General features: G+C 41.9%; 1 protein-coding gene across 1 annotated transcript in view; it reads left to right on the top strand.

Moving 5' to 3' along the window:
• Positions 1 to 27,975, top strand: part of LOC124606161 (dipeptidase 1-like) — a 297,352-nt gene that overhangs the window by 58,272 nt on the left and 211,105 nt on the right. The window contains exon 4 of the mRNA XM_047138128.1: positions 24,796 to 24,928. Coding sequence (XP_046994084.1) covers positions 24,796 to 24,928 — 133 coding nt within the window. The remainder of the gene's footprint in view (positions 1 to 24,795; positions 24,929 to 27,975) is intronic.

Below are 27,975 nucleotides of genomic sequence, written 5' to 3'. Positions count from 1 at the left end.
TGTAGAGGTGTGCACTTAAGTTCAGCCTGTAAGTAGTTTTATTAGTTTTAGTTTATTGTGGGCTTTCTGTTGGATGGTTAGTAGGTGACGTTTCCACTTTAGTTGCTGGTCGAGGGTTGGTCCGAGATATTTTACTGCGGTGGACCTAAGGCGTCGGAATGTTGCAGATGTCGCAACGCTCCTGTGAGGTCTAGCATTGTCATGCTGAAGGAGAAGGTGCTCTCTGTGTGGACGAACTGTTCTAATTGCGGAATTCATAAACTCCAATACCGCTCGCTGTTCCTCACGCACCGACATAGTTACGTTTCATACGGCCATGTTATACGCTACAATTCGGAGCATTCTAGCTGCAGAAGGTTGCAAGTTGCATCAGCGAAGCTGGAAAGTCGACGGAATTAAATGCATGACATATAATATCTCAGTCGATATTGAACACAGAACAAAACATTCGGAAGCATTAATTTTCAGCACGCATTTGTACATTATATACATAAAGAAACATTACATAGCGACTTTCTCATTCAAAGATCGCATTTGAATGTTGGTTGCTTACGAGAATTCTGCATTATGCCTCGCATGATGCAAAATGTCTACCAACAAGAGTCGCAATTCGACAATGACAGATAGTGGCCGAACGAGACTGCCGTTTATCGTTTCGTTATGTTGTGGCTCACTTTGGTCATGATTCCGTGACTCCTGTGAATATGAAATTGAGGGATTCAGTAGGCTCGTCGCCATGCAAGTTTTTTATTTTTATTTTATTTATTTCCACGTCAAGTTCCGTAGGAGCAAATTGAGGAGCAAATCTCCAAGGTCATGGAACGCGTCAGTAAATGAAATTACTCTTCAAAAGTAATAACAGATAAAAATAAAATGTTTATGAACCCGAAAATGTTAAGCCATAAGTTTAAGTAAACGCAGTCAACAATACAAACATGCCAGATTCAAACAGACGCCAAATCCCTAAATTTGGCCATCTTTTACAGAAGCTCTAAATTTAGCGCGGACTTCAATGCGAGATGCTTATAATATTCCCCACAATGGAACTTTGTCTCTAAACCTGGTAGAGAATCCAAAGAAATTCTGGTCGTATGAGAAGTATGTTAGCGGCAAGACGCAATCAGTGCCTTCTCTGCGCGATAGCAATGGAGATACTGTTGAAGACAGTGCTGCCAAAACACAACCGTGCGGATGCAGTAACGATCCTCAGCCTAATTCATGATCAACTTTCGGCACTGAGTTTTGAGACAATGTTATGGTATGTGTGGTATGCATCAAAATTAATTCCGGAAAAAGAAATTTTTGAAATGTAAACAATGTTTCTTTTCCTCCGAATCTTCGGAAGGAGTGAAGCAAAAGCGTGAAGACAGCATTCGTTTGATGTTTTTGGTCGTGCGAGTATATCTGCTTTGAATGTTTGTATGACCAGTACCACTCTCGTACTTGGTCGAAGGAAGTGGAGGACGTGTAACAGTGACAGAAATGGTCACTGTGTAGCCACCAGGATTAAATTTTTATTCCTTATTAGTCAAAGTCGTTTGAAAATTTTATTATTCAGTACTGTTTTGCCTATCTTTTTAACCATCCTGTAACTAACAATTTTGAGATGGAAAGAAACCTGCAGAATGCATCGGGGAATCGAACACAAGGTGTCAGCTCCGCCGCCAACTGCATTGGTCGCTACACAAGCGGTGTTTTCGTTCAACAGCTCTTACGTTGTGGACATATAGGTAGCAATCGAAAAGTTTCTGTCCTCGATTTCTAGAAGAATATGCGTCTGTGGACTCCATACATGTGTATGAGAAACGTTCAGTTTTCAATTATCTATCGATCCCGCCAATCCCGATTTGACTGCGAGTCACGAACATTAGGGGTAGTCTTCTCAAAAACAGGGAGGTATGCAGCCTAAAACCTTACAGTCTTTCATTTCAGGTTGTACGGAAGCGATGCGCCCAACATGAGCCAAATCGGTTAGCCTTCCACTTGTGAGCGCAATATGGGTGACTCTTGTAAAAACGTCTCTAGTTCGAACAACTGACTCACAACATGAACAACCCACCATAATGGCAATTTACTGCACAAGACGAAAGAACTGACACATTCGCCGGCCGAAGTGGCCGAGTGGTTGTAGGTGCTACAGTCTGGAACCGCGCGACCGCTACGGTAGCAGGTTCGAATCCTGCCTCGGGTATGGATGTGGGTGATGTCCTTAAGTTAGTTAGGTTTAAGTAGTTCTAAGTTCTAGGGGACTGCTGACCTCAGAAGTTAAGTGCCATAGTGCTCAGCGCCATTTTTTTAACTGACACACTCGCACCTACCCTCCCTATGGCTCAAAACCGATTCCCTGCAAAACAACACTGTCCGCTCCTGTCTGGCAGCTAGATGGTGACAAGACGCCATGCAGTTGAGCACATTGTATTGGCTCCTCTTCCTCAATTATTGAACTACAAGAAAAAAACGTAAATTAGTTACAGATTACGGCGTCAACGTGTAAACGTCACTACTGATCTTATCGACCGAGATTGCGGCTACAATCTCAGCAAGGCTTGGAACCCGGGACTGAATTTAATTAAGAAGACTCTCAGCAAGAAGTACTAACTGGCGACCAGGGCGGACGTAGCAAGCACATCGACGCTACGACAGTTTCCGACGCCCACGTCTTCGCGACCGACGGCGCGCGGACGGCAAAGAGAGCGGCTCGCAGGGGGAGGGGATTTAAATCGGCCGCCCGCCCTCAGGAGCTCAGTTCGTCAGCGCACCTGACGATGACGACATGTCTGATCGCCGAAATATTGTACACGTTGGGCACTATGAACCGGCAGTATACCCATGGACTGTTCGAGCAACAAATACGCCGGGAGAAATTGAAGAATCACGTCACCACTGATATTCAGATTTAGGTTATGACATGTTCGATATGCCTGCCATCATCGGCGTCATGTGGCGCAGACGAGTAGCGAAATTCTGGATGACCCGCTGAAGTGTCGCAACATTGATGCTGTCGATGACCTCCTGAGTGGCTGTTTACGGCTCATCAAGGCGTTGTGTTTCTTGCTGTACACCTTGTATTTAATATAGCCCCACAAAGTGGAGCAGCATGTGCTTAGATCCGGAGCATGTGGCGGGCAACCTGGGTACCCGAAAGCCAGGATGATGTTCCCAGAGTGCTCCTCCAGGACATCAAACAGTGTCCTGCTTCGATAGGGCCGAGCTCCGTCTTGGATGAACCACGTCTTGTTGAGATCAGGGTCACTTTCGATAATGGGGATGAAATCATCTTCCGAAATCTTCACGTACCTTTCGGTAGGCACCTTGTCGTCAAGGAATATCGCACAGATTATTCCCTGACTAGACACTGCAAACCACACAGTCACCCGTTGAGGGTGAAGAGACCCCTCGATCGCGAAATGCGGATTCTTAGTCCCCCAAATGCGCCAATTTTGATTATTGAAGAATTCATCCAAATAAAATTGGGCTTCGTCGCTAAACCAAACCATACTAATTCCCATCATGCTGCGCGGCCAACCGTGTAGTCCGAACGTCCTAACGCAAACCGTTCAGAAGTTATGACCATTTTATTTCATATAGTTCATAAATGTCACCCTGAGGGTAGCCGCTGTGAAACGACCAGCTTGTCTTTAATTTGGATGAAAAGCCCGTGACTGTACATTTGGTCACTATAACAACAGTCCAGAAAATTAGGAATCAATTCCTATATAATTCACATTTTAGTAAAAATTTAACTTTTTTAAGCGCTATCGACTCTTACACACAGTTCATGATTTAACGTACATTTTCTTCGGCAGTCTACATCCACTTTATACGATATTCCTCGAGAACATGATGCGGATACGATTGGAACGCTGATTAAGTTTGGAAATGTTGTACAAAATGTTTCGAAGGAGTCACCATAGATCCATTTATTTATCGTGTAACTATTTCCGAGCGTTTGCTTCTCATTCAAAAAACGGGCAACTGTCATTTATTCTCTCTGTCTCTCATATATGGAGCCTCATTTTTGAACAGTATTTTTGATCAAGGGCTGCCCTAATGTAAACAAAATGTCGTCTAAAAGAACTACAGTACTGTACTACATTTACCCACATTTTAAATGAGAAAACATTGTAACAATTATTGTACTGCTTGCACACTCCATAGATAGTTGATGTGCACTGCACTCACACAAACCATCAAGTAAAGACGATTCACTGAACTACTGGCGTGCGATTTTCATCTGTTCACTACCAGCTCCCGCAAGAGAATGAGTTGTGTTACCCTGAATTTGTGCACTGTGCGCTTGTAAACGACCAAATGTGTTACTGCTGATGAACGGCGTGCAGCAAGTCATTATAATTTTTCATTGTATTGGATGTGGTGAGACATGCATGTGATTTTCGTAGTTAATTAAGGGATTGATTTTTATTGCTACATTTATTTCTCTAGGAAGAGGTTACCGCCGCTAACGACACTCTATCACATAATTTACGGAGGACGAACTAGTGCGGCCGTAAAACGTGTGTAGCACATTGCCTGTAATTGGACGAGAGCTAAAATTGGCCAAATCGGGGCGTTTCCGCATGGCGAGACGGAACTGGTGCAGCCGCAGGAGGCGGGCAGAGCACGCCGCGGTTAAACAGTGGCTGGGTGCGCCCCGCGGCCAATATGTGCACCGCGTGCGCTCGCGTATTTGCTGAGCGGCGGCAGTGCGGTTTGCGCGTCCGGATCGGGAACACAGGACTGCTGTAGCGCTGGTTCACCGCAGCATCCCTCGCGCAGTCTGCAGCGGGCACTTTATGCTCTTACGAGAGAACTTTCTCTACAGGCACATCGGGAAACCGGGAGACTATAGGGTGATTTTGCAAAGAATAACCCGACTTCACCAGACTATATCTTCTAAGTGAGCAAAGATAGAAAAGTGGAATGGATTTTAACTTGCGCACATGTCAGTAGTGGGCAAGGGGGGCATCACCTCACACTGCAGCAGGTATACATTCCGAGACAAAGCTATTGTTCTCTTTTGGCTCATTGGCCCTTAACCTATTGTTCTGCTAAGAGGATTATGAGCCCCTGGGAATAATCCGTCCTTTTGATTGACATGTTCCTAACCTGTTATTCGGTTAAGTGGTTTTCCAAGAAACCACCACCCCTCCTCCAGGCCCTCCCCCTCCTCCTCCACACACCTCTGGGAACTTTCCTCGCCGATACAAGCACAGTTCTGATATCAGTTTAGTTGACTAATTAATTAAATCGATCAATTAATTAACCCCTGCCCCTCTGGGAAATCCCCAGCCCTCCATATCTCCCCAAACCCCTTGGAAACTGAAGAGAAAAAGATTCATTCAATTGGTCATTTGGCGCGAAATCGATTACATTGTTAGAATATTGTTTAAACAATTTAGACCTATGTGAAAAATTGTTTATTTAAACGATTTGTGAGATAAGAGACCGTGTCTGGAATATAGTTTATTTATGTAAAGAATTTAGCTGGAAATGTATGGAACACTGTTTAAACAATTCAGACAATGTGTGGAATATTGTTTATTTAAACAATTAATGGGGCACGAGGCAGAGTATGCAATGCAGTTTATTCCTTTTATCTTACGTCTCTAGTGACAAACTTCTAGGTCCTCGGACTACCGGTTTCGGTCAGCAATGCCCATCTTCAGATTTGTTTTATAAAACAGATCTGGAGATGGTCATTTCTGACCGAAACCGATATTCTGAGGACCTACAAGTTTATGATCATAGATGCGAAATAAAACAAATTTATTTTACGTTTCGGGTCACTGTTCCATTCGCGGCAATGTAGCAGCTTGTGAACATAGTTTAATCATTTATTTAAAGAGTGCGGCGGGAAATTAATTGCAGTGTCTGGAATATTGGATAAACAACTTAGACAACAGTGGTATATTGTTTTTTTTTAAACAATTTATACGATACAAGGTGGTGTATGGAAAATTTAAATAACTGCAGCAGTTTTCATTACTATAGCGTAAGGAAAGACGTAATTACACCGTCACAGATCGCTTAAACAAATCTGAAAAACTTTCTTGCGTCTCGCCACCGACGCAGGCTGCCTGGGGTCAGGGCGCGCCGGAGCGAGTGAAGCACCACCGGGCTCGCCGCACCGATGTCGGTTGACGGCTGCCCTCTCAAGTGGTCACGTTCTGTTTCGGCATGCGTGAACCAACCTGTCGGATAGCAGCGCACGCCAGTGGCGCCTTCCTTCCAAACCTAATACATGACTGCGAGTCGATCCTCAAATATGGCTGAAGTTAATAAATAATTAATTTCCGGAAACATGATCGTCATGTAGATAATACAAGGCGGACCTTGTAGCTATTTCAAACACACACACACAAAATGACGATGTACAAAACTAGTAGCAGACTGACTCGAAATAAACTTTAAGAGAGAGACAGAGAGAGAGAGAGAGAGAGACAGACAGAGAGAGAGAGAGAGAGAGAGAGAGAAGGAGGGAGTGAGAGAAGGAGGGAGTGAGAGTTGAAGTTTGCTTTGCAGATGACATAGGAACTGGCATGGGATATTTCATTCCGCCATGGACACTAAACTGCCCCAGGCTTCCTGGTGCACTTTCTTGTGGTACACTTCACAAACTAGCCGACCCCTGTGGCCGAGCGGTTCTAGGCGCTTCAGTCAGGAACCGCGCTGCTACTACGGTCGCAGGTTCTAATCCTGCCTCTGGTATGGATGTGTGATGTACTTAGGTTAGTTAGATTTAAGTAATTCTAAGTCTAGGGGACTGATGACCTCAGATGTTAAGTCCCATAGTGCTTAGAGCCATTTGAACAATTTGAACTTCACGAATTGTTTCAGGATTTATTAAATCTGGTGCGGAATATCACACCTTGAAGATGTCACAAATGTTGCTTCAGAAGATGTTCCACAGGAAATATTGAATAAATCATTAATATAGGAGTTTAAACAATTTGATTCCCACAGTTTAAAACTACTCGACATAAAAAACATCGACACTGCACAGTAGTTTGCGTGTATAAACAATAATGTCTGTTCTTTTAACGAGAAATTTCATAAAATAATCAAAACCTATTATTATTTGACGTTACGATTGGAAGCGGTGATGTATGAAATGATAGTTCGAATTTAAAATTTTGTCATAAATATATACCACCACATTTATGGAATTTGGGAGCACTACACGTGTGCTAAATGTATTTTCGTTTCTAGAGCGCTGTGGCATTCCATTCCTAAATCGGTTCTGGCTACTATATCAGGACGAAGTAGGAGGAAGGATAGGGTCTACAACGTGATGGGTCAGGAACAACAACAACTGCAATACCTTTGCAAGACAGAGTCCTCTGACATGTACTGAGAAGTACTAAACACGTCACACTTAAACCACGATCGCCGCCGGAGTGGCCGTGCGGTGCTAGATGCTACAGTCTGGAACCGAGCGACCGCTACGGTCACAGGTTCGAATCCTGCCTCGGGCATGGATGTGTGTGATGTCCTTAGGTTAGTTAGGTTTAATTAGCTCTAAGTTATAGGGGACTGATGACCTCAGATGTTAAGTCGCATAGTGCTCAGAGCCATTTTTTTTAAACCACGATCTAATCCGTAGTAATAACCTGGCATAGCCAGATGTCAGAAATCGCTATCAATCTGTAATCTGAGTTCGCCACTGGGTTTTTAAAGCACTGTAGAATTCCTAAATTGGTTCTTTCCGTTATATTCAGATGGGGGTGGGGTGGGGGGGGGGGGGGGAGCAGGAAGGATCTGCTGAATGATAAGACAGTGACAACAGCAAATACCACAACAAGATAGAGTCCTCTGCGATGTATCGAGAACACGACACACTTAAACCACCACCCAGTCTGTAGCAGTAGTTGTCATAGCCAGATGTTGGAGATTGCTGAAACACTTGCACATGCCATGTCCTGAGGTACTCTCGCAGCACCCCAATCCTCTTGTAAGCCACCGGCGCCAACGGTCAGATGTCGATGAAAACTATCGCCACGGCCGCATCCGAAGTCGTGGACGCACATGCATGGAAGAGCGCAACACTCTCGGCCGTAGAGGGCATCCTGGGATGATTGGAGAAGTAGGAATTCGGATGATATCAATATGTGCAACGCAAACACCCGTCATTTTGAATCTTCTGTCACGCAACATACACGTCCGTTTCTGTCGCAGCTCACCCAGTTCTCCGGTCAGTTCGCTAGTCCCTACGCCTGTAGACAAGATCAGTCAGGTCGGCGCATTCTTTGTACCAAACTGCGCCTCACAGTTTGAGCTAATCTGTTACTTCCGGTCGCCAACTTCTCGTGACCGCCACTGCAGCCAGCCGCAGCGCACTGCGAAACAAGCAGCTGCAGCTTGGATATATACACTAATTCTAACCAATTCCACCCAGCTATAGAGGCCCCCCCCTCCCCCCGGTTTAAAAAATTCACTTTAATCGAATCCGAGACAGCGGTGTTCTCGACAATAAATTTCGAATTAATCGATTGAAATGTAGATTTCTCTCTTTCATACAACTTATTTCGAAGACAGAAGATATGGCGGTATACACGCTTTTTCACATTGCTGAAGTATCGTTACTAGTTGTGAAAATCCTGTATCAGTATGGCACAGGCTACATTTCTTCTAAGTATTTTCTCATCAGGTAGGGACAAATCTGTTATAATCAGCTTAATATCTGTTACGTCATGCATCACAGGACTAGAATATTGAACTCACTTTTGGCTCATGATGGAGTGCTAAGATCGACCTCTGTCACAGGATCCCTCCTCATTTTCGAACACTCTCTTAAAGTAGTCAAGTGCCTCGCCACGTACGAAGTATCGTTAGGTAACAACACTGAGAAGTAGCAAGTATCAGGTTTATAGCACATGACACAAATTCGGTAATACATCTGATTTTATTAGAAACGTTTCTCTCCCTGTCTGGCGAGGGACTGATATTTCTTTAAATGATATCGCCGCAAGGAAGAAGGAAACACCTATTTACCGCTCCAACTCAAGAATCATATCCGTTGCACACTAACCATCGCTTCTAACCGCCAAGCGGCACGTTACTGATGTCAAGTAGATAGGATAATTAACTAAATTGAGCATAAGAGTCTCTCTGCATGGCGATAATTGTTTTCTCATCAGTCGTATTACACTCACCAGTTACGTGAAATGGGAACCCCTGGAGGGAAGAGGATGTTCTTTTCGAGGAACGCTATTAAGAAACAACATTTGAAGCTGACCACAGAAGCACAACAACTATGTTTTCGTCAGTCTGCACGAAAAGCGGTCTTGGTTGTATAGACACGCACTCGAGTTGCTGATAGTGTTATGATTTCTGGTAGAAATGCTGTCTGCGATTTGGAATCAAGTCTATCCATTCAACCACATTCTTGTTTTGGATCCTATGGAGACGTCTTTCAATTATTAAAGCCTCTGGAGAATGATATTTGTGACACTCATGTCTCGAAACGAGTCAGCTTTATCGAACCTATTTGCTAAGTAACGATAGACAGTCCCAATGCATCTTGTAACTGATCCTCAGTCTCCGCCCCATCCTCTCTTGCAGCTTCGTCCATGTAATCTTCCCAGTTTAACTCGGAACTGAACGGAAGTCAGAGAGCACTACATCTAAGACCTTCTGCATCCGGTGGAGAAACAGGATAACCTGATTTCATGCGACAGAACCGTGTTTTGACGACTCGGTGGAAATGAGAACGTGCTATTGTAGCTCAGCCAGCTGTGTACAATGTGTAAGGCCAGCATCAAATGAAGTTTTCTCCTGCAACATGAGGTAGTGGAACAGATAGTTGGAGCAGTAACTGTGAGATTTTTATTGGAAAAATTTCGAAGAGTCCAAATCACACAAGAACTGGAAGAAGGACGAGGATTATGCTAAGCAGTCCAAAGGAGATCTGCGTCTCTCAGAGTGCATTCATGTCTGTCACCCAAACATTCTCTCCTCCTCATTATTCCGTATCATCCAACAGAGGAAAACTTCTAACTATAAAAACTCTGCTAATGTCATCCAGTAGAGAACTCAATAAGATGTTACCATGTCCCTGTCTTCCGATATATCGAAAACAAATACCGTCTGCACGTCGGCATTGACCATATTTGGCGATCCTACTAAATATACAGGTATTGGTTCATTGGAGGAGGTGGCTCGTGATCACAGTCGCTCCGACAAATCAGTGTAACGTTTCACCACCTGCACTGTAGGAGGACCATATCCCACAGATTGTCAATCGCAAGAGAGGATTGCTGTGTTGTTGTTTGATGCATTGCTTTTTTTCTCCTGTAGCACATCCAGTTGGTGTATGACTACAGCCACATACACCACCATGATTTTGTTTTTTCCACCATGACTTCGATGTCTGTGTCAAGTGCTAAATCGACGTTAACACATCTCAATCTATTGGCTTTCACAGAAAACTGCATATTGCGCAGTGTAAATTATACTGCTGCGGCTTCCACATCACACACAGGATAAATAAAAAGTAGATGTGGTGTTTCTTATTGACAAAAATGTGGAAGACATCATGACATATGGAAACTGCAAGAGTTTTGCGGCATTGTGGGGCGTTTCCAGACAGCTGTCAAAAGATGATTGATTATCTCTACACTTACCTCTACAGTTATCTTTCACAGTGACATGGTAGCAGATGTCTAGGTGTTTCATTTGGATTGCTCCCTCATATTGCTATCATGTACGCGATCATTGTTTTGGTGCAGCCCATCCCTGGAGGGTGTTTGTCCCATTAAGACTCTACATGCACCTCAAACAAGTGATGTCAGTCAATCATTGTGTGGTAATCAACATTATAGTAATGGATGGATGGGATGGAAAAGTCACCATCGATGTAGTGTAATAAGCACCACAGTTGATAGTGCATTCAATTTTATCAATTTTACCAATTTTCCCATAAATTCAGTACCAACCAATGATGCAGCAAGATGCTTCCCAATTTCTGTATCATCGCTAAACCAGCCCTCTACTACTTTGTGAGTGCCTTGTACTAGATTGTGAATGTAGATAGATGATAGTGCAATACGCCCTTTCACTGTTAATTCTCGAACACACACACACACACACACACACACACACACACACACACACACACATATATATATATATATATATATATATATATATATATATATATACCAAAGTATACCAGGCAGCGTCCTGTATCAGTCTACATATTTCTAGCACTTTGGTCATATGTGTAATTTATGATCAGATTGGCCACCTCTCCCGAAGCAGGTGGGTGTCACAGAGCATTTTCGCATTCTTAGGGTAACGCTGGAGATTGAAAGATTTCCCGACATTGCTTTGACCAACCCTCCATGCAACATTCTGAACAATTCAACTTGCAGCTGTCCAGAAACTTTTAACCTTAGGAATCTGTGTGTTTATGTTCTATGAACATTTATCTCTTACCAACACCTTGTTGGTACTGACCTCAGACATTAGAACAATACCTCTGAATTGATGACACAGTCGACTTAGTAAAATTCTGAAAAATACGTCCATCTGGAGCTCCACCATGCATAAACCACAATTTTATTCTTCATAACCATCTGTTATATCATCACATCATCACAACATTCTCATAGATGCTATATAAGGGGTCCTAACCTCCTTGACATGCTTGCATCTGGAGAGATTTTGTGCACTTGGATGGGCTCCGTGAGTGAGACTGATGTAGAACAGTCTTTGCTGAACAGCAGTTACAGACTTGTCTCACTCTGTCCCTTCGCGAGATGTGGAATATAGTGTGTACAGTAGCCTCCTACTTCTGGTCAGCTGCAAATTGAATCAATGACAGTGTTGATCGAGGGTTAGTCAAAGACATTTCAGACAGATCTTCCAATCTCCAACTTTATTCTAAGAATGCGAGGATGCGACCGCTACGGTCGCAGGTTCGAATCCTACCTCGGGCATGGATGTGTGTGATGTCCTTAGGTTAGTTACGTTTAATTAGTTGTGAGTGCTAGGCGACTGATGGCCTCAGAAGTTAAGTCGCATAGTGCTCAGAGCCATTTGAACCATTTTTGAATGCGAGGATGCTCTGTGACTCCCATCCGTATAGGGAGAGATGGGCAGTCATAATCGTACATTACACACAACGATCAAAGTACTGGAAATATGTAGATCGATACAGGACTCTGTATGGTTATACTTTGGTATATATATGTCCGAGAATTGACAGTGAATGGGCATACTGTACAGTCATCTATCTACATTCACAGTCTAGTATATGGTACTCGCAAAGTAGTGAAAGGATGGTTTAGCGATGATACAGAAATTGAAAAGTATGCTGCCACATCATTGGTCAATGTTGAAATTATGAAAAAACTGGTAAAACTGCTAAAAATGATTACACTATCAACTGTGGTGATTATTACACTACATCGACAGTGTCTTTTCCATCCCATCCATCCACCAGTATGCTGTTGATTATCACATAATAAATTGACAGACATCACTTGATTGAGATGCAGAGAGAGTCTTAGTAGGACCAACACCCTCCAGGATTGATCTGCACCAAAACAGTGATCACGTACATGACTGCAATATGAGGGATTAATCGAAATGGAACACCTAGACATCTGCCACTCTGTCACTGTGAAAGATAATTTGAAATGTAGGGGTCATCAATCAACCTCTGATAGCTGTCTGGAAACGCCCCACAATGCTGCAAAACTTTTCCAGTTTCCATATGTCATGATGACTTCCAGGGTACTTTTGTCAGTAAGAGACACTAACTTTCTTTTATTTAAATCATTCTGTGTCTGTTGTGGAGGCAGTAGCAGCGTAATGTACACCGTGCGATGTCCAGTTTTCTGTGAGAACTAATGTGTTAATGTTGGTTCAGCACCTGACACACAGCTCGAAGTCATGGAGGAAAAAACAAAATGAGGACAGTGTATGTAACTGTAGTCATAAACTGCTTACATGTGTTACAGCAGTAAAAAAGCAGTGCAGCAAACAACAACACAGAGGCCCTCTTTTGCGACTGATTGTGGGATATAGTCCTCGTACAGTATAGGCGATGAAACTGTACACTGGTCTGTGGAAGTGGCTTTGATTATGAGCCATCTGCTCCTGTGAACCAATGCCTGCATATTTATTAGGATCGCAAAATATTATCAGTGCTGGCATGCAGATGATATTTATTTTTGATATATCAGCCAGAGCCCACTAAGTCCCACACCACCATGGCAGGTGATGAGTGAAGACATCCAGGGAGCATACATCAAACTGGTGTCTGGCTGCCATTGGCTGCCACTGGCAGGCACTCCTGCGGCTTGGTGGCTAGAAGGCCCCCTTACAGCAGTACACTGCTATAGCATTTTACAAGGGTACCAAAATGAGCCACAAAAAATATGGCCACCTGCTTAACAGGAAGTTGGTAATCCTTAGAATGCAATGAAGCAACGATTCCATGTGGCATGAATATGACAAGCCCTTGGCAGGCCTTCATAAAAATGTAGCACCATATTTCTGTATGAAAAATTCATGCAGTTTCAGAAAAATATTGGGCAGTGATTTGTAGAGGTGTGGCTCAAATGAGTCCCATCTGTCTCACATCAGGTGAATTTGGTGGACAAATCGTCAGTGCGAGTTCACACGAACACTCCTCCAACCACTTTACCACAATTCTGGCATTGTGGCATGGTGATTCACAATAATATTCATGTAGTCTCCAGCTGTCATCATGCCTTCGATTACTACCACAGATCATATGTTAGCCCAACTGAATGTCCCTCCTAGCACAATAGTACCCTCACCAACCTTCATCTGTGACACAGTGCACATTTCAGTGATGTTGTATCTGCACATGGTATTGTCCAAATGTAACACAAATTATGGTTTATCTGAACAGGCGACACGTTTCCACAGACCAAATGTCGTATATTGATGGTCCCACGCCCACTGCAGTTGTAATTGACAGTGTCTCAAGTTCAACAATCTGCACAGAGCCCTGTACTACAAAACACTTGTGCCTTCACCAGCACTGTATTCGTCGTCAGATCTGCTAAATACTGCCACTTATACTCCTTCTCAGTCTGAGATGAGACATGGCCATCCATTACCATGGCGCCTACTCGTGAGTTCACCATACTTTAACTGCTATCGATGGCTGCTCAGTACACTAGCAGGTGAACAGCTGACTAGGCCGCTGCTTTCGGAATGCTGTATCCCTAAAAATCGTACCCTTTGCCCAAATTGGTTGTTCCAATGGGTTTGTCCACTTGCTCCCCTCATGTTGCATATTTACTTTATTTACTGCATCACATGCTCACATTGCCACCAGGTGGCATTTGGTCTCACGGAGTGCATTGGTCATTATGTTTTGTTCTATTAGAAAATTTCTTTGACATGCATGCACTTACAACTTTGGAGTATATTTCACAGTTACGTTTTGGAAACAAGATTTTATATGTTGTGGTCTTCAGCCTGAAAACTGGTCTGATGCAGCTCTCCGTGCTACTCCATTCTGAGCAAGCCTCTTCTCTGCTGAACAACTATTGCAACTTACAACCTTCGAATCTGCTTACTGTATTCATCTCTTGGTCTCCCTCTGTGATATATACACCTGACACTTCCCTTCAATACTAACTCGATGATCCCTTTACGTTTCAGAATTTGTCCTTCCAACCGATTCATTCTTCTAGTCAGGTCATGACACAGAATTCTTTTCTCTCCAGTTCTGTTAAGTACCTCCACACTAGTTAGTTGATCTAATCTTCATCATTCTTCTCTAGCACCATATTTCAAACACTTCTGTTCTCTTCTTGACAAAACTACTTATCGTTCATATTTCACTTTCATAAATGGATAATCTTCATACAAATACTTTCAGGAAGGACTTTCTAACATTCAAATCTATATTCAATGTTAACAAATTTCTCTTCTTTAGAAACGCTTTTCTTGCCTTGCTAGTCCATTTTGTATTCTCTCTACTTTGGGCATCATCAGTTACTATGCTGCATACATAACAAATCTCGTCTACTACTTAATGTGTCTCATTCCTACTTTAATTCTCAGCATCCTCTCACTACATTCCTTCACCCTTGTTTCGTAATTGTTGATGTTCATATTATGTTCTTCTTTCAAGACACAGTCCACTCCGTTCAACTGCTCTTCCAAGTCCATTGCTGCCTCTGAAGAGATACAGTGTCATCGGCAAACCTTGAAGGTTTTATTCCTTCTTCCTCGATTTTAATTCCTACAAATTTTTATTTGGTTTGTTTTACAGCTTGTTCAATGTGCAGATTGAATAACACCAGTGGTAGGCTACTACCTTGTCTCATATCCTTCTTTGTCACTGCTTGCCTTTCGTGGTCCTCGACTATTACAACTGCCATCTGATTTCTCTGCAAGTTCTAAATATCCTTTTGTTCCCCTGTGTTTGACCCCTACAACATTCAGAATTTCAAAGAGAGTACTTCCTATCCTTTTGTTCCCCTGTGTATGACCCCTGCAACATTCATAATTTCAAAGAGAGTACTCCAGCCAACAACTCTACTAATGCTATAAATGTAGGTTTGCCTTTCCTTAAACTATCTTCCAAGATAAGTTGCAGGTTCAGTGTTGCCTCACGTCTTCCTATATTTCTCTGGACTCCAAATTGACCTTCCCGAGATCGACTTCTACCAGATTTTCCATTCTTCTGTAAAGAATTTATATGAGTATTTTGCAGCCATGATTAATTAAACCAATAGTTCGCTAGTATTCACACCTGTCATCATCTGATTCCTTTGAAATTGAAATTGTAATATTCTTCTTGAAGCCTGATAATATTTCGTTTGTCTCATGGATATTGCAGATCTGATTGCTGTCCAATGGTTGCCAGTAGATCTGACGAAACGTCGTGTACTCCCAGGGCCTTATTGCAATTTAGGTCTTTCATTGTTGTGTCTCATTCTTCTCGCATTATATCTTCCGTCCCATCTTCATCTACGTCCTCTTCCAGTTTTATAATATTGACTTTAAGATCGTGTCTCAGTATACTGCTTCCTCCTTTCAGCTTTCCCTTCTTTGCGTAAGACTGGTATTCCATCTCAGCTTTTGACATTCATACAGCTGCTTCTTTTTCCTCTAAATTCCTCTTTACTTTTCCGGTGGGCATTATTTATCTTTCCCCTTGTGATATGTATTTCTAAATCCTTACATCTGCCCTCTAGCCATTCCTGCTTAGCCATTTTACACTTCCTATCAGTCTCAGTTTTTAGATGTCTGTATTCCCTTTCGCTCTCTATATTTGCTGCATTTTTATATTTTTCCTTTCGTCAATTAAATTAAAAAATTCCCCTGTTACAGTCAATCATTGCCTAGTGCTCTCTCTCTGATCCTCTCAACAACCTCTGCTTCTTTCAATTTATCCAGGTCCCATCTCCTTAATTTACTATCTTTTTGCAATTTCTTCAGTTTTAGTCTGTAACTCATAATCAATAAATTGTACTCAGAGTCCTCATCTGCCCCTGGAAATACAATTTAAAATCTGGTTCCGAAATCTCTGTCTTACCATTATATGATCAATCTGAAACCTTCTCGTGTCTCCACGTATGTAACCTACTTTCACGATTCTCAAACCAAGAGTTAGCAATGATTAAACTAAGCACTGTGCAAAATTCAACCGGCCGACTCTCTGTCTCATTCCTTTCCCTCATTCCATATTCACCTATTTTTCCTACTTTTCCTACTATCGAATGCCAGACCCCCATCACAATCCAGTTTTGTCTCCCTTAAGTATCTGAATAATTTCTTTTACCTCATCGTACATTTCTTTAATCTCCTAATCATCTGTGAAACTAGTTGGCATATAAACATGTACTGCTGTGGTGGGTGTCTGTCTTGGCTATGGTACTATATTCACTATGTTGTTAGTAATAGCTTACCCGCATTTCTGTTTTCTTATTCATTATTTAGCATACTTCTGCATTATCCCATTTGATGATGTATTTATAACTCTTTATTCACCTAAGCAAAAGCCCTGTTCTTCCTGCCACCGAACTTTACTAAGTCTCACTAAATCTAACTTCAACCTATCCATTTCTCTTTCTAAATTTTCTAATTTATCCGTCCGATTAAGGGCTCTAATATTCCACTTCCCGAAGCGTAGAACGCCAGTTTTGTTTCTCCTGATGACATACCCCTGAGCGTTCTCTGCCCATGGATGTAAATTCGTGTCTTGCTGAAGTATGTATTATGAAGTATTTGCACCAAATACAAGAATGGGGTTTGTTTACGATGACTAGATTATTCCTCGTCCTTCCCCTACTTTGATTAGTACTAAATGTGGCTTCCCATTTTTCATTACATTTGCCTTTAAGAAATGTAAGAAAATCTGATATTTCCTGAATTGCGAAAGACATTTTCATTTGTTTGTTTTTAGTGTTTTTACGCTGGTAATGACCAGAGTGTGCAAGATGCACCGTGTATATGAGAGACCTATCATTATTTAAAGTTTAAATGGTTCAAAAGGCTGTAAGCACTATGGGACTTAACATTTGAGGTCATCAGTCCCCTAGACTTAGAACTACTTAAACCTAGCTAACTTAAGGACATCAAACACAACCATGCCCGAGGCAGGATTGAACCTGCGACCTTAACAGCAGCAAGGTTTCGGACTGAAGTGCCTAGAACCGCTCGGCCACAGTGGCCGGGGGCTTAAAGTTTAATTTGATAGTTTTGGTAACCATTCAACTTTGTTAAGGTTTAGAGTGCTTGTTGGACTGGCTATGTGAAGCGTTTAAGATCTGTAAAACAATATGATACATTTTTTATATATGATTTAATATATATGTTGAAGAGTTTCCTCTTAATGCATGAAGATTTAATTTGCAAATGTAACTTCCTGGGAGATTAAAACTCTGTGCCGGGCTGGTTAACGCTATGCAGTTACAGTTCACAAAATTTTGGGATAAACATCAGTTTCACATTTTGTAAATGCAAAAACAATGTGTGGTTAGTATGATTTTTAGCGACAATTTGCGGCTATTTCCCGGCTTGATAGACCACAGATGTTCTACATCAAATTGTTCCTCACGACTTCCTCTAGACCACTCTTTGTCAACCTCTGTGTCGCGGCGTATTGGTGTGTCGCGAATACATGTCAGATCTGTCGAGAGATTTTTAATGTCTTCTAATCTCTGCTTGTAAGCGGACCCGGGTTTCGATTCCCGGCCGGGTTGGAGATCTTCTCCGCTCGTGGACTGTGTGTTGGGTTGTCCTCATCATCTTTTCATCCTCATCACCGGCACTCGAGTCACCCAGTGTGTCATCGACTGAAATAAGACTTGCACTCGGCGCCCGAATGCCCCGAGGGAGCCTTCCAGCCAACAATGCCATACGCTCATTTCATTTCATTTCTGCAGATAAAGCAGTTTGCAAGAAGTGTTTATACACGTAATAATAAAAAAGTATTGCTTTTTTGTGTCTAGGAAAAAAAATCACATGGAGAGGTGACGCGAAAGTTTGAAACGTACTCTGATGTATTCCAGAGGCAGAAGATAGAGAAACATGCGAGTAGACTATTGTAGCACAGTGAAACCAGTTATCGTTTACACCATGTTTGTGTAAGATATCCCTATCGCCATTAGTGGTGCAGTGTTTGCGAGTGAAAAGGGTGATAGGTAGAAGTAATCGGCAGCAAAATGTATGAATGGTCGAATGCACAAATTTCAGGGTCACAATGCTGATTAGTAACATTCCCGACAACAGTTAACACTTAAGCATGGGGGTGACAAGTAAAGCGTAACTCAGGATCGCTTCGAAGACTTTCAGCAAAACTTAGTGCTCCTACAGCATACTACACAGGCAAAAATGTTTTGAATTAAAACAACCCTAGGCCCTGCTATTTGTCGGTGTAGGTAGTGTCTTAATACAATCTGAAATAGCTGACATTAACACTGAATGTGTAGTTTTCAGTGTTGCTAGCTTGACTGTTCCGATGACATTTCACCACTTGTAGTTTGGTGAGGATAGGAGTAATTGTGGGAAGTGGATGACATTAAAGTGCTCTAACAGGACGAATACTAGTGTCGTATCTATAGTATTGGGGATGCCAGGGTGAATGAAAACATAAATGTGAAATGCTTGATGTAATTTCAGCCTCATGTGATTGGGGTTAGGAATGTGGTGACATGGAAGCTACTGCCTCTACTGTAGCTTACTAAGGCCTGTAGCGTAGGACGATAGATGGAAGCCCACATGGCATTTCTCTCATGCTGGTGGAGCAGGAGCAAGAATGGGCTGAAATAAAAATAAAAAAAGGAGTACATTGGGTAATCAACAAATAAATACCATGCAATTCCATCGAAAGTGCTTATATTCACTTGTAATGAAAGTCTTAGAATATGGGTGGAATTAGAGTGTACTAAACCACTCACTTCGTTTTACAAATGTAGTAGGATTTTACCGGTGGGTTCGTCCATATATTCGTATGTCACGTACTGATCACATTTCCTCCTCCCCCTCTATTTGCCTGTGTTCTTTCCCCCCCCCCCCCCCCGCCCCCACACACTATGCATCTCCTACTCTTCTGTCAGTCTCTCCATCTGGTACTCCACCTCTTTCTTTCCATCTCTTCCATTCCCTCTCTGTGTCGATTACCTCCTCGCCCCACTCACTGGCCGTCTCTTCCTTCTCCTTAACTCTGTTGATCTCTTCATCATCCCTCTCACAGTCCATCTCCTTAGACTCTTCTGTGTGTCCCCCTCCTCCTCTCTCCATTCTCTGTTCACTGCTCCGCTGTCATCCACCCCCTTACCCGAATGGAAGGCTGGTTGTATTAACGCCCACAGAATATATTTCCAAACAATAAATAATCTGTGCATTTCATGCTTTACTGAAATCAATCCAGGGACTTAGAAGATTCTGAAGATCTACATTTGTGACACACATTGCACACATATAAGTCTGATTCTTTGCTGTCTTACACCACACAGCTCCAGAAAGGAGGTTAACGTTATCTGCCGTTTGACTTGATCTTAGGTTCCTTAACGTACTGTCAAAACAAATGGCTGGCTGCAGTCACTTTTCACGCGGCCTGGTTGATACAGGAACAGCACAAATGAGAGACAAGTTGCGGTACAACATCTTAAACGTATTGAGTTAAACTAAACACAAGAATTAAGTGCAAATAGGTTGTTTAGGAACCTTTTTACGTCATCCCTTCTCATCTACACACCGACGCACAGTGTTAGTGGGGAACGTTACTCCCACAATATTTTCATAGAAATAATAAGTCAAGTACCTTTGGTTCAAAATTCTCCAGGTGTTCCCAAGTTATGCTTCTATGTCACCCCCTTTTCATTACCATACCTATGGGATGTAGGTGTTTCTTCACCCCACAGTGCCCCTTTCCAGATAGTAAGTAACCAATAAACACCCAATTATTTAAAAAATCGAACTCTCCTGTATAAAACTGTTACAAACTTCAGACTATCTTACAAATTAGTTGATGTTTTACGTATCTGACATTAAGCATGTAAGCAGGGAAAAGTTTAGAAAAAGGTTGAAACTGTGTTTAAAGTTTGTTGGAAGTAGGTAAGTGCTCTCATTTTCAAACACTAGATGGGTGTAGTCTGGGTAATTTGCGTATGTATCTTACAGTCATATAATTTTTGCAGGTACATTCATTGGTATATGTGGACTCTGTCTGACAAATATGTTGTGAACAGAGTAAATGTAAACAAGTATCAAACTAAAACGTCAGGCATGATGCGAAAGTTTTTCACGTGTTTCAGTGTTTATGATGTCATACCTCCTGAACTGTGTTTCGTGTAATGACATAATTTTAGAGTCACATTCATTTGTGTAAGTGGATACTGCCAGAGGAGTGTGTTACGAGTAGAGTTAGCCTAGCAATAAAGAAGTACTAAATTAAAACGACATGCTTCATGAGGCAGTTTTACTGTATGAACAACGAAAATCTACAAAACTATGCGATAAACTTTTTTTTCTTTCATCATTTTGTTGGTGGCCTCACAGAGATAAAACTGCGTAATGGTTGAGTGTAAAGTTTTTTGCAGGTAGCTAAGTGCCCTTATTCTCAAATACTGGATGAATATAGTCTACGTATTTACGCTCAGTGGGTTACGCTTCTTTTTCACCTCTACCCCTTTAATGTATGGGTGGTTCTTACCACCACAGTACTTCTTTCCAGATAGCGAGCGATATGTGTACCAAGTTTAACTGAAATCGATACAGCAGCTAAGAAGATGATGTTGAACATACATACTGACATTTTTTACATCCTATAGAAGTAGACAAGAGATATAATAAAGATTTACTCGTAAGTCGTTTCTGCTGTACTAAATAAAAGAAACGCGGTAGGGAATGGGCGGTATCACGAATATTCTGAAGCCCTGTACATGTTCCTCCGGTAGTCACCATGATGACAAAGACTAGTGACACTTTACACTGAGGCGTATTTTATTATGCTCCAGTCATTAATCAAACATGAATAAATCTTATTACATAATTAAATATAAAACATTTTGCCACACACTTTTTAATGATTTGAAAAGCAGGTGTGTATGGTTTGGGGACTTAACTCTTATCAACAGCCAGCAACTGGAAATCCTGTATTGTAACGATTGTACGTTTCTTTTCAGCCATCAACAGTTTAAAACAGTTTACTTGAATTTAATTTTGCCAACCTTTGTGTGAAGTACATACATAATTACAGAAAGTGTTTTATTTATGTTTTTGCGATTCACTTGTGATGGTTTTATTTTTTTGTCGCTGTTGTTTTTAAGCACAATCTTCAGGTGATTTCACAAATATGTATCTGTTGAAGTGCTAAACTACAGGAAAATCATACGTAAAGTAAAATTTAAAAAAAATGTTGGTACCATTATATAAGGTTCATAAAACGTGGTTTCCAAATATTATATGGAATATGTTTCATTGCGCCAATTATAACCAGGATTAAATCAATGATGGCGTCGTCGACAGATCAAATGTGTGTTTGTATTAGATTGTAGTATTATAATACTCATATATTTAGCACATTATACTAAGAAAACAGTTGTAATCTTTATCAGTATAGGTAGATATTAGTACTTCATAGTAATTTATGATTGTAAAAGTACTGTATAAACATCAAGTACTATTACCTAAGAGATTACCTTAAGTTATTAATAACCATCGTTACAACTGTATAAACACCCGGTGTTAAGCACTTGTGGTCTAGGGGTTGCCGGCTCGGTAGCTCAGCGTGTTCGATCAGTGTGTGGCTGTCCTCTGTAACAAATAAATTGAGTGAAATAATCAACGATGAACTTGAAGGGGTATCCCGTGACTTCCGCCTAGATAAAATGACGAGAACAATGACGTCCTTGATCAGTGGTCAAAACGTCCTCAGTCCTGAATTCGAACCGCCCCATTGCTTAAATATTGAATAAAAATCTTAAGAAATGGCAGTGATGTAAGAAATTACCCTCCTTCAGCCAATTGCCATGTCAAAGAGGGCGAAGTAGCGGATAGAGTTTCAGGGCGCTCTCGTGCCCTTGGGTTGGTAAACTGCCCCTAAATGCGAAGAATCAGCAACTATCAACAGCATGGGGATGCATAAGGCAATGGAGACCACTGAATTTAAGACACGTTGTGTGTATTCACGTAACATTTAGCCCGTAACTGAACAAGTATCATGATGATCTCTCCATTGGTAAAAGATTCCGTACGAGTCCCCCATTGGCATCTCCGTTATGGGATTGCAAGCGGGAGGTGACCATGGGCAAAAGATTGAATAATCAATTAAAGGATAACGTTCTTCCAGTCGGAACATGGAACGTCAGGAGATTTAACGTGATAGGGAAGCTAGAAAATCAGAAAAAAAGAAATGCTAAGGCTCAATATAGATAGAGTGGGAATCACTGAAGTGAACGGAGTAATATCAACAGCAGCAGGAAATGAGAAATGGGAGTGTGATTCGTTATGATTAGGAAGGTAGGACAGAGAGTGAGATACTGTGACCAGATCGTTCATAGGGCTGTTCTCATCAGAATCAACAGCAAACCAACACCGACAGCAATAGGTTGGGTTCCCGACATCGAAGTCAGAAGGTAAACAGATAGAAAAAGCATATGAGGATACTGAACGGGTAATAAATTACGAAAAGGGAGATGAAAATCTAATGGTCATGGGGGATTGAATTGCGGTTGTAGGAGAAAAGCAGAAGAAATAGTTACGGCAGATATTGGGCTTGGTAGTAAGAATGAAAGAGGAGAAAGACTAACTGAGTTCTGCAATAAATTTCAGGTAGTAACGTGGAATATTATGTTCGGGAAACACAAGATTTCATAGCCCTGTTACAAGACCTCGTTCACACTCAGTGAAGTGTTGATAACGGCGTATTTGTTGCCTCGGGAATTTGGCTTAGAAACGCATTTAGCATCTATTGATTTTGAGAAAGCCTCTGATAAGTGAAAAAGACCCCTTTTATGGAAAATATTGGAAATAAAAGGTTTGATAGAACATCTTATTAATATCGTAAAGAGTCTATACGTAAATAGAAAAATAATTGTAAGTTCCTGTATCAAAATGTCAGATGAAATAAATCTTGGTATCCGACAAGGGTGCAGTCTGTCACCCACTTTAATTAATTTATTTATTGACGATATACATATTAAGTAGAAAGATGAAATAAAGACAGGAATTAAAACAGGATCAAGCTTGCCATTAAACTGTTATATGCTGATGACCAGATAATTATACAGGTGACAGAAGATAATTTTCAAAGAGCAGTGTATAGATTGAGACAAAATACAGTACTTTACAACTTCACTATATCTGAAAATAAGACAAAGAAAATGGCTTTCATAGGAAAGAATCCAGTCAGATCGAAAATAGTAATAACTGAGGAAATTTCAGAAAAAGCACACAATTACTTAGGGTATGTATTAGTTTCCATTGTGACAAAGATACTGAGAAGGAGGTTAAAAAAATATAAAGATATCTGCGGAACAATTAGTGGAACTTCGGGAAGAAAAAGAAGAAAAGAAACACAAATGAAATTCTATTCAGTTATGGCCCTCTTGTATATGGTTCTGAATTATGGAAAATAGCAAAAAAAGGAAAATCACTCATAGAAGCAGATGAGATTAAATTCATGAGGTATGTAAGAGGCTGTAATAAAATGGATAAATAAGAAATGAAACAGTAAGAACGTATTCAGAATTCATTCCAGCTAATGACAAGATACGAGAGGATAGAATGAAATGGAAGGATTTTGTTGGTGGAATGACAGAAAATAGATTTCCAAAAAAAGATATTGAGTTATACGCCTCTAGAAAGAGAGAATTAGGCAGTCCTCGTGAGAGACGGATGGGTAGATGATAGAGACCAGAACGGTTGATTACAACACCTAATCCTTGGAAGGGGATGATAATGATAATGATGATGATAATGAAGAAAGGCATTGTACATCAGGTCTCTAGGTCCAGTCTCAAAGGTAACTAAAACTCACGACCGTTACAGCGAGTATCTAAGGTAAACCTGATTTGCATCCTTATGCGACTAAGGCGAAATTTCAATAGGCATCATGTTTCAGATGGAGAAACACGCCAACTAACTCGGTTTATATCGCACAACTTCTTGGTGTTGCGATTTTTTTCGGCGTTGTATAGTGTAAAGCACAAGTTCGTGCAGTTACCCATTCTAAGTTGCGGGCTCACCACCTGGTTTCCGTTATTGGAGACTGACGTCCCATTGCGTAGTTTGTATGTAAGAAAGGATCAGGTTCGAACCCTGTCACGTGACTGCGTGGCGCGCGTGTTTCAGTTCTGGGCGGCGTACGTGCCTTGCGAGTCGCAGCAGCTGAACGCGGTGCAGCTGACGCTGGAGCAGATCGACCTGATCCGCCGCTTCATCGACAAGTACCCCGGGCAGCTCGCCTTCGCCGCCTCCGCAGACGGTCAGTAATCACCGCCAGCATGAGCGCTGCCGCTGAGGTCGCGATAAAGCCACCTCCAGGCACGCGGGCTTCATACATGGTAACACCTAGCTATCTGTGTCAATTCTTAACGTCTTGACGACCACAGACCTTCTTTCAGTAATCACTACCAGCATAAGATCGCTGTCACAAGTGTCGCATTAAGACTATCTATGGGGATGCGGGCGCGTTTGAGTTGATACATATTAATGCTAGTAAACTTCCTCTGTGCAAGCTCAGCTCACTGATGACCTTCTTTCATTTCCTGTCTTTCACAAGGGAAATTAGTTCCAGGACAAGAGGTTCCAAGAAGTAGAAAACTCAGTTGTGGGGAAGGCGGACAGTCGTCTTCGGTTCATTGGTAGAATTTTGGGAAGATGTGGTTCATTTGCAAAGGAAACCGCTTATAAAACACTAATACGACCTATTCGTGAGTACTACTCGAGCGTTTGGGATCGCCAACAGGCCGGATTGAGGGAGGACATAGAAGCAATTCAGAGGCGGGCTGCTAGATTTGTTACTGGTAGGTTTGATCATCACGCGAGTGCTACGGAAATGCTTCATGAACTCGGGTGAGAGTCTCTAGAGGAAAGGAGGCGTTCTTTTTGTGAATCGCTACTGAGGAAATTTAGAGAACCAGCATTTAAGGCTGACTGCAGTACAATTTTACTGCCACCAACTTACATTTCGCGGAAAGTCCTCAAAGATAAGATAAGAGCGATTAGGACTCGTACAGATGCGTATAGGCAGTCATTTTTCCCTCATTCTGTTTGGGAGTGGGACAGGGAGAGAAGACGCTAGTTGTGGTACGAGGTACCCTCCGCCACCCACCATATGGTGGATTGCGGAGTATGTATGTAGATGTAGATGTAGAAGGCTCCTTTGAGATACCCCACCAATCCAAAAAGTTTCAAGAGTGGATTAATGAAAAAGAGATAAACAGTAAGATGATAGTTTTAATTCGTCAGGTGTTCTATATACTCTCCCATCACTCGAATGCAACATAACGTTGTACGAGGTACCCTCCGCCACGCACCGTATGGTGGATTGTGGTGTAGGAGACCCCAACAATCCAAAAAGTTTCAAGAGTGGATTAATGAAAAAGAGATAAACACTAAGATGATAGTTTTAATTCGTCAGGTGTTCTATATACTCTCCCACCACTTGAATACAACATAACGTTCGTACAAACAAGCGAAATCCTTCTGTGGATGTTATTCAACTGAAGTGCTACTTTTTTTCTCTTTATTTGAGGCTTGTATCGATGGCACCAGGTCTTGCCCCCAGTGATGCTTTTTCCTGTCAAGAATTGTCCATCATTTGCACGTCACTTATCTATTTTTGTTGTTTTGGAGTACAGGTGTGCGGGATAAACTTTTCACACATTTTTTCTTCTTCAAAAGGTTTGGAGAATATCTCGGACACGTCATTCAGAAATGCTATTCTACTGCTGTTTGTGACACAACAAAGTGACCGAGCGAGGTGGCGCAGTGGTAGTACACTGGACTCGCATTCGGGAGGACGACGGTTCAAACCCGCGTCCGACCATCAAGATTTAGAGTTTCCGTGATTTCCCTAAATCGCTTGAGGCAAATGCCGGGATGGTTCCTTTGAAAGGGCACTGCCGATTTCCTTCCCCATCCTTCGCTAATCCGAGCTTGTGTTCCGTCTCTAATGACCTGGTTGTCGTCGGGACGTTAAACACTAATCTCCCACCACAGCAACGTCGACAACCTGCGACCGCACATCCACTACTGAACAGCACCAACTCACAACTGACTGGTTGAATTCACATCAGTTGTTTACATTTGTTAGCTTATGTTCCCACAGTCATTTCTGCTCTGATGTCGCTTATGCGCTATGAATGAAATCAGTCAAGAAATTTTTGGACCGACGGTATGTGTCAGCCTCCATTCTGAGTATGCGTGTTAACTGAACATTGCACTGACTGAGCACGATAACAATGCAGGAGAGGTATTTCTTTCCTGAAAGCGATCTTATCGCTGTGCGGCCATCCACCCCACAGAGGATCAAATCTCATATATACAATGGTGCGCAAAACTAAAGGACGAAAGTAACTCTCACATGATGTGCCACTGCCAAGTAAAATAGTTCGATGGAACTTGGACCATACATAGAAAGAAGTGCTATTGCATAGTACAGTACAGAGCAGTTCAGAAGATAAGAAAGAAATACGAGACGAACAGAAATTACTTTTACTCAGAGACAATAATTACATTTAAGTTAGCGTGATTTATAACGGTCCCCTGGACATTACAAAGGAAAGACGAGGTTCTTAATAGTGTGCATAATCACGACGGACTGCAACGCTTGCTGTGAAACGTGCTCCCATGCTGGTCCAACGTTGATAATGAGTTACTGTGGTCGGGCGTTGCATTGCTCCACCAGTGCCGTGACATCTGCTGGATGGTCGTTGGTGCATGTGCTGCAAAACATCTTCAAAACGCACCCCACACGTGCTCAATGGGATTTAAGTCGGAGGAACGGACAGGCGAGTCCATTCGTCGAATATCTTCAACCTTTGCTGTTCGATGCGGTCGCGCACTGTTATCCACAAAAATGAAGGCTGGGCGGAATGCATCCATGAACAGACGCACATAGGGAGGGAGTACAATGTCATAACGTTGACCTGTGAGTGTAGAGTGTTCAGAGATTAGGAGTACAATAAGACCGTGCAAATTACTTCTCCCCTCATCATATCACCTGGACCGTCAAAACGATCATGTTCGACAAAGCTGGACGTGCCGTCAGATGGCGAGTTGTGGGAAAACGTAATGTGCCCAGGAACATTGCAGAACATGATCGTATGAAATCTGAAATTCAGATTATGATTTACTAAATATGCTCTATTACCTTTGGAATGCATTAGATAGTCAAAAGTTTTTGGACAACATCATACAAGCAGTGAAGGGGATTACAAATTATTGATATACCTCCTTAAACACACCTTTCATATACAGGGTTGTAAAATAACGTATTTTAGCCTGTGTGGGAAAATGTGCTAAACG

This window comes from Schistocerca americana, chromosome 3 (genome assembly GCF_021461395.2).
Source record: "Schistocerca americana isolate TAMUIC-IGC-003095 chromosome 3, iqSchAmer2.1, whole genome shotgun sequence".
Classification (NCBI taxonomy): domain Eukaryota; kingdom Metazoa; phylum Arthropoda; class Insecta; order Orthoptera; family Acrididae; genus Schistocerca; species Schistocerca americana.
This window is presented reverse-complemented; position numbering and strand designations above follow the sequence as displayed.